The sequence below is a fragment of the Ammospiza caudacuta genome, chromosome 1 (assembly GCF_027887145.1).
Source record: "Ammospiza caudacuta isolate bAmmCau1 chromosome 1, bAmmCau1.pri, whole genome shotgun sequence".
Taxonomy (NCBI): Eukaryota; Metazoa; Chordata; class Aves; order Passeriformes; family Passerellidae; genus Ammospiza; species Ammospiza caudacuta.
The window spans coordinates 115,670,490-115,684,097 of NC_080593.1; the positions used below are offsets into that span (position 1 = coordinate 115,670,490).

Consider the following 13,608-nt stretch of genomic DNA (forward strand, 5'->3'; position numbering starts at 1 on the left):
AGTGCAGTAAAAAGAACAACAGGTTATGTGCTATAAGCAGTTCACATAGTTTTGAAACTATGTGAATGTATCTCATAATTTTGATCTTAGAGATACATTTATTGCACATTGAGGACAGAAAGGTATGTAAATTCCTGATTTTCCAGGTGTTCTCACACAAGTATATGCACAGATGTGTATCATATTCAGAATGAATATTCCATCCAAAATATGCCCAATCAACTCCTATGAAAGAACAGGTGTAGTTTAATTGCACATAGCAAGTATAAAGAATAAATTAAAAGAGAGAAAATAGAAGCATGCTCTTAGGTACAGTTGGGTTCTAGAAGTCTCAGAAATGTGCAGTATGGTAGTTGAGCTGCTTAAAAAAAATTAATTAGAACACCTACGTTTAAAAAAAAAAATTAAAAATGCATCAATGTTATGAAATCTGACAGGACTAGTAGCACTGAAGGCAGCATGGCAAGAAACCAGTGAAGAGGTGGAATTTTTTTCCTTGGTAGTCTGGTGATGATTGGAGTCAATCATTGATCTCACACGGAATGAATAGATTTGTAAAGTACATAGATCTTTCTCACAGTCATCTTTTTTTCTTGGTTGCTAGCAGAGTAATTTTGCCCGAGTGTCTCTTTGGAAGGTCCTGCTGTATTGTGCACACTCTCTTCCCCAGAGAATCTTGAAATACATGGGGCAGAGTGTGAGATTAGGATGCCCAAAATTGTTGTCCACACACTGGCACAGGAAGTACAAAATGAGCAATAGTGCTCTTCAAGTAGGACTGTTGTTAAATACACAATAAATTCTGAATTAATTTTGTGTTAAGGATTAAAAAGGTGACAGAAAGTTTCAAATCCATAATACAATAATCCAATTCCACAGTATGAGATGATGCTCCAAACAACAAGCAGAAGGATTTCTGGAGTTTATGACAGATGGCTGTCCAATTGAATTTTAGTAGGTTTGATGAAACCTTATTAACTGGAATAATTTATGGGCGGGATGGGTGGGTGTGATTTGTTTGGGGTTTTTTTTTTTTTGTTTTAACAGAGAAAAGAATGAAAAGGAATTGCATTTAAGTATGCATCCAAACAGTAAAATTTACAAGGCTTTCATTACCCTAGGCATGATGCCTTTGAGAAGCCCTGTGTGAGTTAAAGAGGAAAGGATTTAAAATGTTATCAAATTTTCTAATCATCTGTATCACTTACCAGTCTCTGAGATGTTAAGAAGCCCAGTGGCTCCTCCTAATTTTAAGAGCTTCACTCTTAGAGATTCAGTCACGTAATGGAAAACATACTGTGTTTTTCAGTATGTGACAAATCACTCCAACTCAGCTAAGATTTCAAATTCTGAGTATCAGAAAAAGCTATTCAGAAGAAATAAGTGTGAAAAAATTAATTAGAAAATTATAGTAATGAATGAGGTAAAGTATCCTCTTGCAAATATTCGACAAATTTAAAACCAGGACATTTGCTGGATATATGCTTTGTGATGGATTATATGTCTGCCTCTGCTTCAAAGTTCATGTTGCATCCATTAATAGACGTTGGGAACAGACAATTTTGGTGCTCAAGATAGAATATCATATTCCAAAGGAAAACTGCTTGTACTAAAATGCTCAGAAAAGGATTGCAGGAATGATGTAATGGCAGGACTGGGTACAATGATGGAGCTGAACAAAAAGGCTAATGCTGGCCACAGCTGTAAGTGAAAACACAAATCCATGAAAAAAGGGGAACTATCTAATACATTCATTTAATAATAGCTGGTGTTTAATTCCATGGATCATAAACAGTATGATTATTAGTACTTGCTGGTTCAATGGCAGTCAGGGAATTAATTGAGATTGTGACTCTAGAAACAGAATGGACAATTGTGGTTTCTAAATACTCTGTCCTGTATTTTGGAATTATTTTCCTATAAATCTCCTCTGTGCATTTCCCACAAGGATTATACCCCATGTATTTATGACAACTTAGAATCCTAGTGAATTGTAAATTAGGGTAGCAGAAGACAAAGTAAAATGTGAATTACAGCTTGCCCTGTCACATAAAAATAACCAAGTTCTGTACTTTTGCAACTCCCAAACAGAGCTTTATGGAATAAATTGTTCCCAGCTTTTAGAGTAGCTGTGTGATACAGTCATGGAATCCCTGCATGAGAAAAACAATCTACAGGAAATAATTTTAAAAGTCAGTAGTCTGGTTCTGAAAGAGAAGAAGGAATGACTTTGTTGTCTGTGAAAGAACTGTAGTTTAGATGGGTGAAGAACCTGTGCACTCTCCTCTCAATGAACCCAAATAATTCCTGTTAAGTTTAATCAGGTGGAATGCATATTTTGCAAGGAATTAATCCACTTAGTCCACCACAGCTAATGATACATAGCTAATTATATCCTTTGCAACATACACAGCACGAATGAAAAATCTTGATGCAAAACTCTGCCCACTCATTTCCCTTTTCCCAGAGCAGGAGTGGGGACTGAGTCAGGGACACCTTTGATCTCTGTCAGCACGACGGCACAGAGACAGGCAGGGCAGGCTAGGCTTAGAGAGAGGACAAGCCTGGTGCCCTCTCTCCTGGTGTATAACTACTGCTGGGTGCCTCTCTGGGTACTGTGGAGTCACAGCTCAGGAGCTGAGAGGTTCTGAGCAGCCCAGGGCTGTTATATAGGCAATGGAAGGGAGCCCTTCCCTGCTCCCTAAACAATGCCCTGAGTCATGAAATTATGTAGGAGTGGCGTGGCAACCACTTACCTCAAGAAATTCAGACCAGAAGGGATCTTTTAATCCATCAAGTGCAATTCCTTCCTACCAAAGGCCTCTTTTCATAAGTTCTGCATCATAAATTGGTCATAAAATTCCTGTAAAACGGTTTGGGCAGGTAGCTTTATTTTCAATTAATTATTCCTCTTCATAGTCTGATATTTTACTATTTTTTATGTGCATGACAGTTACTAAAAATGATGTCCAACTCTCCTAAAATGACAAAAGCACATTTTTTAGTACCTCTCTAATTAGAAGGAGGTAGCAGATACTCCCCTACATGCTTGTGTTCCCTGTGCAAATGCACACAATCTAGCTTTAAGTGAGCGAGGTCAGCAGTGAGGGGCTGTCACGTTCAGAGCTCTGCTGAGAAGCAAAATAAATTGATCTGTTAGGTCTGTGCTCTGTCTTAGGAGCCAATCTGCTGGTGGTGCTGTCAGAGCCAGAGCATGATTGTGTAAGGCTAATTTCAGTTTATTATTGTGATGCTATAGGGTGTACAAAGGATTTATTCCCTGGAAAGACACCGAGTCTTATGTTGTGACTGATAGGCGGGGGTGGGGAAATCAGAAATATGGGAGGAGAACAAATCCACTGGCAATATTTTTTTTGTATTAAGTATTTTGATACTTAATAAAAAAGTTGTTGCCTTTAAAAATTACTAGTTCTCAGTTGTTTCACTCAAAATCACTCCAATGCTGTCTTTCTTGTAGCTGCCCAGTGCATGGCTGCCACATTACTTCCTGTTGTACAGAACTTATCATGCAGTGGTTATTAATGTCATGTAAATCATTATCCACAATCAGCAACCATTTACTGAATTTCCACATGTAGTATGGGAACAGGGCTGTGTCATCCTACACAGTTATTTCTGTAACATAAATGATTTATTTTTCTCAGAAATATCCCTTTCCTTTAATGAAGAATTTGCTGTAAATAGTTTTATGTTCTAGACAAAACCATATAGCAAAGGAGAATTTAGTAAAACTTCTTCACCAGTAGGGTTGCCAAGCACTGGGACAGGCTGACCAGGGCAGTGGTTGAGTAACCACCCTGGAGGTATTTACAAACATGCTGATGTGGCACTCAGGGACTCAGGGACATGGTTCACTGGTGGACTTGGAATGTTGTGAACATGCTGAACATTCACAACTTGCTGTGTGAATGGTTGGACTTGATGATCTTAAAGGTCTTTTCCAACCCAAACAATTCTGCGATTCCAGGCTCACAGTAATCATCTTTAAATTAATACCTCACTTGGCTGCTGATATTAAAATCTTTAATTGTAAGTTAATGCTCTCTTTCTCCAGTAGGGTCGCAACTTTCTGTGTTACCTTTTGTCTAAATAGCCTAAATGCGCAGATCTTACTAATTTTAACTGTGATTCACCCCTAAGTTAACATGCTTACAGTATGTATGCTTACAGAGTATCGTGCTTATAATAGTAATAAAGGAGATCATTTCACCCATGATTATACCATGAAATAAAAAGAATTGATACCGTCATACACTTATCCCAGCCTCAAACTCAACTTTTCCTTTATATACTGTTAAGTATAGAAATTCTGCACTGGGGTTGGGGAAAATCTTTCTAAAGGAACCAGCCTTGACAGTACCCTCTTCCTCATGCTATTTGGTGCAGGTTGAGACTGGAGATCTGGGAGATGTCTACAAGATCCGAGTCAGCTGTGATGATGTGCCAGGCTTCCGGGGCTGGCATCTGAAGTCTTTTCACTTACAAGAGCTGCATAGGAAACAAGAACTGAACTTTGAGTGCAACTGCTGGCTCACTCTTAAGAAGGGGGATAAGGAGCTGGTAAAAGAATTCCCTGCGGTCACTGAGGACCAGAAAACTTTACCAGGTAAAAGCACCAAGAAGGCATGAACATGTAAATTAGCTGCTTGAAAATAAATCAGTGACACACATATATATAGTGCGTTGTCTGGATTTGATATCTTCAGTGTCTCTGTTGCACCTGTCTTCCCACATGCACTGCAAGAATAATGAAATTTATGTTTTAATTTTCCAGTTTAGTTGCATATTGGATTTTACGGTTGCTAAGTCTTCTGCATGATTTTAAATGAGAAAAAATGAACAAAAAAATTGGACTTTTTAGGGAAATGAACACATTCAAAGCCATGGAAATGAGTTGTTCTAGAGTTGCTATAGAATCTATAGAGTGGCTATAGAACATATTTTAGCTTACAAAAGCTTTAGTTGCTGATGTAAGTATCAGAAGTAAGCCTAATTGCACAGAAAAGTTGGGTGTTTTTTCCTAAGGACTACTTTTTTGCCATACTCAAAGTTCTCAGAGATGTCCTTGGAATGTGAAGACTTACAGAAGTCCTGCATTTGTTCAGAAAAATTAGCAGTTACATGGGATAAAAGTAATTAGAGACATGACTGCTTTGCTAAAAGGAAGTTCCAAAAGTTCAGATCCCTGAATACTAAAACCTATTCATGACCTTAAAACAAAGTATAGTGTTACATTAGTTAAATGTTAATTCTGCAGAACTGTACATTAAAAATGCATTTGAAAAGTTTTGGTTATTCTTTTTGTAGGAGCCTGAATATATATGCAATTAAATGATCATCCTCAGAAGAAAATCTGATCTGACTGTAGAAATTAATTAATGCAGGATCAATATAAAGGCAAAGAATTTATAGTTTCCTTCTTTAAGTTAATAAGTGCATTTTGTAAATTTTTATACTTGTATGTCATATCATGCATCCAGATGTTATGTTGCATATGTTTCTTATTTAAATTTGCATAACCTTAGTCTTTGACCTGTGTTAATTATTATCTATTTCAAAGATAATTCAGTTTTTAATTAGTTTTTAGTTTAATTCCTGAATTAACTCACATGAGTTCTTACTCAATAAAACAGAGTTGAGCAGAATTTGCCTAGATGCATAAGTCTAAATTGTCCAAGTCCAATTTCATTCAAATTTCTAAGAAAGTGAATGGAAAGTCTTCACTGAGCTTAGCATGAGGAGATCAGATTCATAAAGAGTAACCTGATTATTTCATTCATTGTGTAGCAGATTTTTTTTTTTTGTAGCTGCAGAAATAAAAAAAAATATTCTTACTAAATATTCTTAGTTGCTGTTTTATTTTGCATGCAGCTTGTACTTAATCAGCTTTAATTAAACTTTTTCTTTTCTTTTTGTACAGTCTATAGATATGTTGTTTCCGTGCATATTGGTGACCGCTGGGGAGCAGGGACTTTTGCAAATGTTTACATCACTCTCTATGGCAAAAGAGGGGACACAGGAGTGAGGAAACTTGATACATCTCTAATGAAAGGAGGAAAATTTCAAAGAAATAAGGTAATGGCACCATACTGCAGTCTTACATGTGCAGGGGTCGGCACTGCATTAAGTACAGCTGAATGCCTGCTCAGAATACCTCTGGCTAGATAGGCAAGAATCTGGAAACATCCACAGAATTTATCTTCCAGATATTCGCAATAGACCAATGCCAGTGTTATTTATTTCCTGTACAAGAACATGCCCACATGGGAATAAAGGCTTCACATGAGCAATACAGAGCAGATTAGTAGAGAGAACCTCTGTGATCATGCTTCTGACTTCTTCTGTTCCAAATTTAAGACAGAACAGGGAGTAAAAAATTGAACAATCAGTGAAAAAATAATTAAAGAAATTTCCATGAGACTTTTGCAGTCTATGATGTTTCTGAAATCTTAATGACACTTTGAAATACCAACTCAATATCAGTAAGTTTAGACAAGAAACAAAAATTCCACTTAGAAAAAGAATGCAAATAAAGCCAGTGTTTCCAGATAATCACTGTAAATAAAATTCTTTTGTGAATTAGACTTTCATTCACTGATCAAGGATATTTGAAAAAACTTATGCAAAAGTGTCCATTGTCAAGGAGACACTTAGATTTCTGTGAAATAATTTTATTAGATAATTCTCACAGCACTAGTTCAGGTAAAAGTAGAATCAGTAAGAAACTGAGAGAATATCTAAATTTCATTTCTATGTATTTCTCAGAACAATGCCTATATACAGAAGACAGTATTGTCATTATTTTAATTTATGTTCATACATGGATTTATTTCCTAAAATATCTTAATTAATGAAGTTAATGATTTCTGTTCACAATCAGCTGCTGGGTTCTGACTATTATTAGAAAAAAAAAGATCTTTTTGTTATATGAAAGTACTTTCAATATTAGTAGCAGAAAATATGCTTCTCCAATATTTTATTTAAAAGGTAATAAGGACAACACATAGGACTTTGGCAACTACTGTGTTCTTTTAGAGATCAGCTTGCTAATATCTTGTTTTTTTATTTGTTTTGACCTCCAGTTTAGTTACTATCTACTACTGAATTTTTTTATTTGAATCATGGTGTTAATTATATTCCTAGACATTGCTGCTCAAACTCCAGTTGTTCATAACTTTCTAACCTTTAGCAGTTACTGTGACATCCATCTGGCCCCTGGCTGGGCCTTATGCAGAATACCTTACTTTCTTACAAAAATTTAGTGGAGTATACAATTTCTTTCTTTAAATTTCCCATTTTTACTTATCTTGTTTTTCTGACACCTTTTCTCATCTGTTGCCATTTGTGTTTACTTGTCTCATGTCTCTCTGCCTTCTCCATTCTGCTTCCCTTCCCATCTCTCATCTTTTACTCTTCGCTTTCATTTTAACTTCCTCCCTTACTCTTCTCAGTTTGCTCCAAAATTATTTTCATTTTGTAAGGAAAGCAAAAAAGTCAAGTTTTCTGACTACTGGAGAATCATTTTAAAGCTATCTTGGAGTAAAAACACTCTTTAGATCTTTAACTTTTGTTTAGAACTATTAATATATATCTAGACTTGTATGATAAACTTTAGATGTCTGAAAGACAGAAATTCTATTAGAACCAAAATCTTATCATAACTGACTGTCAGAAAGTGGAGGTATATAGATTTTAATGTAATATGAAATGATTGATGTAGTGATACATTTTGACCAAACATCAAATGAAATTAAAATGCATCATTAATGATGAATATAGGAATAAATGTTAGTTCTAATCAGTGTGTGCTTCCTTAGATTCAGCAGGGAGATGCAATGTTAAACTTTACAAAGAATCAGACTTTAAAAATTTTGAGTTCTCAGATGACTTCAGGCCTATATTTTCCCTGAAGTTCAGGTCAAAATTCTGTTTTATTAAGTATTTCCCTGTTTTGCAGGTGGATTCATTTTTGGTGGAAGCTGTTTCTCTGAGTCATTTGCAGAAAGTGGTCATAGGTCATGATGGAGAAGGCTACGGGGCAGGGATGTACCTCAAGATGGTAACAGTCAAGGAATCACAAGATTCAGACAAAGAATGGGTCTTTCCACTGTGGAACTGGCTTGATACTCATCTGGGTTTGTGTGAGACTGTTTGTGAAATTGTAACAGTTGGTAAGTTCTGCAAAGCTGACCTGCCCATTTTTATATACGTTTGACTACAGCTTATTTACATGTCTCTAGTATCCTTCTTTTATTGAAAACGTGAATTTTCAATTTGATCTTAGTGTTGTAGCAGAACCACATCTGGTAAGGTCAAAGTTAGTATAATTCTGTCTTCTCAATATGCTGCATATGGAACACCTGCCTTCCAAATTAAACACAGCACATTTCAATGAGAGATAAACAGCCAAGCTTAGGATGTGCACGTCATGGGGATAAATAGCTTAAATTTTATGCACTATTTTTTGGCCTAGAATCTCATTTGAAATCTAAAGAACAGTTTTTTCAGTGAAATGAGCCTGGTCTTTACCTGTGACAGTATTCCACAGCACAAAACAGCAGTTCTGGTATGAGCAGTTTCTGCTCATTTCACACCTACTACTATGCCATGATTTGCACAAATCTAAACCTGGATGCACTTGGCAAAACAACACTTACAGCAGGACCTTTAGTCATTCAGAAGTAGTAAAAGATTTCTTCCTTCAATCCAGTGAAAAGAATTCAATGCAAAGAAAATGAGCCACAGAACTTTGTCCAGAAGAAGTAAGACACAAGATGTCCTTGATTCAGTTGTGTGGTTTTTCTGAGTTGCAGAAAGTACATTTTCCTGAGCTGTTCCTCTTCATGAAATAATTTTCACTCTGCCTAGACTGGTTAAAACAGAACTAAAATGAAGAATAACAACAATTAATGAAGAAAAAGAGAGGGAGATAGTGATATTGATCTGAGCATCTGGCAAATAACTTTGTGTGTTTATTATAGGTTACCTGCCAGTCTCACACTATTAAAGCACCTATTATTTTGCTAGGCAACATCTGGTGACAAGCAAAGCTCATTAGAATTGTTCATTTTGCATTAGGTGCCTGCATGCTACATATGGTTACATGCTCTTAAATGATAAATTTGCTTTAGTAACACTGATTGCTTTTTAAAGAAAATTACTTAGACCTCTAAAAGTTGACTGAATATTCTTTTACAAATTACTTCCAAACATGACAGGGAAAATACATTGGCATCAAAAAATGCCATTGAAACTAAATTTTAAACACAGAAAAAACATTAAGCTGCTAAATTCTTCACAAAAAATATAATAAAGATATTGATGTGTTCTTCTTAGTGAGCAGTTGCTATAGATACAACATAACCTGCAAAAAGAGCTTTGTTTGTGTACTGTAAAGGCTGTGGTCCTGCTAGATTATGCCATTCTCTCATGCTGTCATCTTTCCTTTCTCTTTGATAATTTTTAAAGGTAGAAGGTCGACTCTTAGTCCTAAACTGCCTGAAATCAACATGAAGTCATCAGGTTTCTGGATAATGGATATCACTGGATCTGATTTGAGTGCTGAAGAGGAGCCAATTTGCCTTTCTTTTATCTTCTACGGCAACCTGAGTCACAAAAAGTTGCCACTTCAAGTCACAGGAAAAGCAATTCAGATCAAAGTACTTCAACCTTTCTCTGTTGCAAGAAAAGCCTACGAATCATATAGCCAATAATCCACTTAATTCTGAGATAAATTGTGTCTTTAAACTAAGCTACAAAATTGATTTTTAAGTCCTCTGTGTAGTTTGGCACAGATCATGATTTTTGTTTGTAGGTAGCAACACATGAACAATGGTTTTTGTATGAGCTAATTCTCCCAGTGTCTCATACTGAGAATGCTTAAGTGAGTGGATTGGTCCCTTGGTGCACATCACAGTGTATAGTACATGGCAGGTACTGATTTACAGGCTTTGTTGATCTCAAAAAATCAGCAATTTGTAAGCATACAATATGCCATGGGATACTGTAGAGCTTAGGGGCTGATGATAGAGAAGGAAGAATCATAAATGAGATTAAATGCACAGAAGGTTAATTTTTCTCTTTTCTCTCTTGTGTAATTTATTCATCCCTGCCATCAGTTTCTCCAAACTGTTTTTTCTAATGCAGTTTCTTTTTTCTACCTGTTATTTATCATTTCTTCCTTTTTCCTCCTAATGAATTGAATTTTATAATTGTGCTAAAGGAATAATTTGTTGTATTTTGATGCTCCTCTTTTCTTTAGTGAAAGAGGAACTAAGCAGACTAGACTAACCACAAACATGATCCAAAATGAGAAGTACCCAGAGGGTTTTTCCAAGCTATTTCCAAGAATCTCTGGTAAATACAAAAAAAAAAAAAAAAGTAGCATGAAGATGGAGGTGCCCTGTCAGAGCAAAGGCTGAAGTCGGGCCACATGGACTTCTACTATCTGGGCATACCTAAAACCAAAGAGCAGGGGAAAGAATCCAGGAAGGGTTGAATAGGAAAACACAACTTGTCTTTTTTCTCTTTTTGTTCCTTACAGTGAAATAAAAATATTAATTTTAAACCACTAATTATAATATCTAAGGCCTCCTCTGCTTTCACCTACTCAAGCAATGGTATGTCCTAGAGAAGGTGCACTATCCCCAGTAGAACTAGATTGGTTTTTTTCCTCAAGTATGAATGCAAGATTTTAATGTACAATTCTATGAGCAAGAGTGAGGATGAAGGATCTCTTGAATGTTTCCTCAAAACTGGATTAGCTTTCTTTCAAATTTATTATTAATTGCATCATTTTTATTGTTGTAAGAAATATTTCCAATAGTGTCCAAAGTTTATAAAATTGTCCAAATCTTCTGTGCCTGAAAATAATCTACTGAATCTGTGTAATATTTATGAACATTGTGCCTTGTTCTGTGTACAAATTTCTGCAGCGACTGCCATTGCTTGCTCCTTAATATCTAACCTCAATCATTCCATCTCCTCATTCATGTTTTTAAATCAATTTTGTATTTATTAGAAATTATTAAAATTGATTAGAAAATAGTACTATTTATAAATCTGCCCCAATTTTTAACTACTGAAGTTTGTTCAACTGTTGCATACAGCTGCCAACTACATTTGTTCTGGCACAATTGAAATGAGATCCATTCATCTTCTCTTTCTCCTCACACAGGATGAACTGGCAGGTATTGGCTCAATATACAAAGTCCAGGTAACTGGCCCACACAGTGAGCTAAAACAGCCATGGCACTTAGATTTACTGCATATGAAGCACACAGACACAAAGGAGGAGATGTATTTAGCTTTTGACTGCTGGTTCAACCCTAAGGAAGACAAATGTGTGGAGCTGCCAGCTCTCTATGCAGATCAGGAACCTTTGCCTGGTAAGCTATGTCCTTTTTTGTTACTGGGGTCAGTGTCTGTCTCTGGAATAACAGTATATCTCTTTGGGGCCAAAAATACTGTGTGGAGATCTCCATAAGAATTAGATATTAAGGAATTTGGTGGTTTGGCACATGCATTCACCACAAAAGGGAAATCATTATTATGAGGATTATGAGAGATGCTCTGAGTGATGATACCAAACACAGTATTTGGCTTCTTTCACATTAGATGATGTTCCAGTTTTGACTCTTGATTATTTATTATCTCTTCAAATTAATGGTATGTCAGCTGAAGATGAGTACAAAATATCATCTACTGTGTGATACTATTTGTCTCATCCTATTCACAAAGAATTGTATGTGATCTAGAAACAAAGTAAAGAAGGAAAGAATTGCAGACCTCCTGCACAACAAAGACAGAATTTTTAAAATGCCACACAGTTAGCTGGCTAAGGGATATCCAAGAATTTCAATTAAACTAGTGTTTTATTGATGTCAATGAGAAATTCATAGCACAGCAAGGGATATTCTACAAAAATATGCACGAAGTTGTATGTTTCTCTGCTGTTAGTAGTATATGTGAATGATATGATGCCAGAGATACAATTAAGTGATTTCTGGCCACCACCCCCAACCACTTCCCCTGGAACAACCAATTGTATACTGATAACTTGATCACTAGTACTTAAGGACAAGCTTCCCATTTATTCAGCTTATTAGAATAAAGAGAATTGATGGAGAGAGTAAAGATCATATATTGAGGCTTTTAGTGCCAGTTAAGAGGTTTATTGCTAGAGGCTATAGTACAAAGAGGTTCTGCTTAAATGGAAACTAATAGAAAAAGATGGAAGCAGCCCAAAAAAAGAAATAAAATAGACCACATGGACTTTTGCAGGCCCTTCTCTAAAGAGTTTCCTAAATATTTAATCTAACTTAAAGTATAAACTTGAAAGAAAGTGCTAAGGCCCTTTAAATTTCTGATTTTGTGTGGGTTTCCATAATTAAAAAAAATTGTCACCTTGCATTCATGTACTGAAAAATCTTACCATTTTAGACTTTCAACCCATCAGATTCAAAAAACATTGGGTGTTGGACGTAATATATGTTGGATTTACAATCAAGAATATAGGAATTCCAGACCTTATTAAAAGGCCCTATTTCCCTAATTTATTTAAGAAAAAATGAGAAAGATTGTAATTGAACAATTATTTTCTGAATTCAAACTTGTTAAATTTTTTACTGCATATAAAAAAATACAAAAAATTTTAAAAAGTTAAAATTCTAGAATACACCTCTTAAAGTCTCTATTGTGCTAAGAGCCAATTCGAGATACTGTCTGAAAGCATTATTCTGATATGTAAAGTAATTAATTATTGAGGTGTATTAGAGATATAGGGTGTTTTTCTTGGAAAATTTCTGGGAAAAGCTATGTGTATACTCTCTCTCAAAAATTAATCTTTAGATGGGAATATCTACTAACCTAGAAAGTTTCTCACAAGCCATTTTATGGAGTCCAGGGATTTAAAACTGGAGGTGTAATATCACTTTTATTCTTTGTGGCCCAAATACTACTTCAGTCTAAAATTTCTTCTTCGTTATATTTTGGTTTTATTCATATACACACACACAAGAAATTAATACAAAATAATGATTAAAAAATTATGTATTTAGTCTCCTATCGTTAATTTTCGGGGTTTTTTTTTCCTTTGTAAATTTACATTAGGTGATTACTTTCAGTTTTGCAATATATTGGCTAACATCTAAAAGAGAATTTTTATAAATAGGATTGGGAAGAGACAAAGAATTAAAAGCTTGAACAGAATACTTTATCTCAGTAGATTTTTGTTGTTCAGGTGTGCTGGTCATACGGAACACAATCTGAACGCTCTCAAACTCAGCCTAAAAACTTTTACCCCATTTCCCAGCATCCCCTTTCAGTTATGACTCCTTTCATAGGGGCTACTTTGTATACTTTTATTTCCCTTAAATAGTGGGAAATGAATGGTAAATATTTGCTATGAATACATTGAGCTTTAAATTATGCATCAATAGATTCAGCAGTTTCAGCTGAAAGCACCGACTCAGCAGAAGCACCACATACATTTCTAAGCTAAGCTCATGGGTCTATATATTAATGATTCAAATATTAATGGACAAAAGCAGTAAAAATGTGAGCACTGTGCTTTCTCATCTACCCCCA

The 13,608-nt window shown here is 35.4% G+C and overlaps 1 protein-coding gene across 1 annotated transcript in view; it reads left to right on the forward strand.

Annotated features, from left to right (window-relative positions):
* Positions 1 to 13,608, forward strand: part of LOC131565693 (lipoxygenase homology domain-containing protein 1-like) — a 116,586-nt gene that overhangs the window by 42,665 nt on the left and 60,313 nt on the right. The window contains 5 exon segments of the mRNA XM_058816717.1: positions 4,408 to 4,627; positions 5,942 to 6,096; positions 7,979 to 8,192; positions 9,490 to 9,680; positions 11,198 to 11,408. Of these exon segments, the coding sequence (XP_058672700.1) occupies positions 4,408 to 4,627; positions 5,942 to 6,096; positions 7,979 to 8,192; positions 9,490 to 9,680; positions 11,198 to 11,408 (991 nt within the window).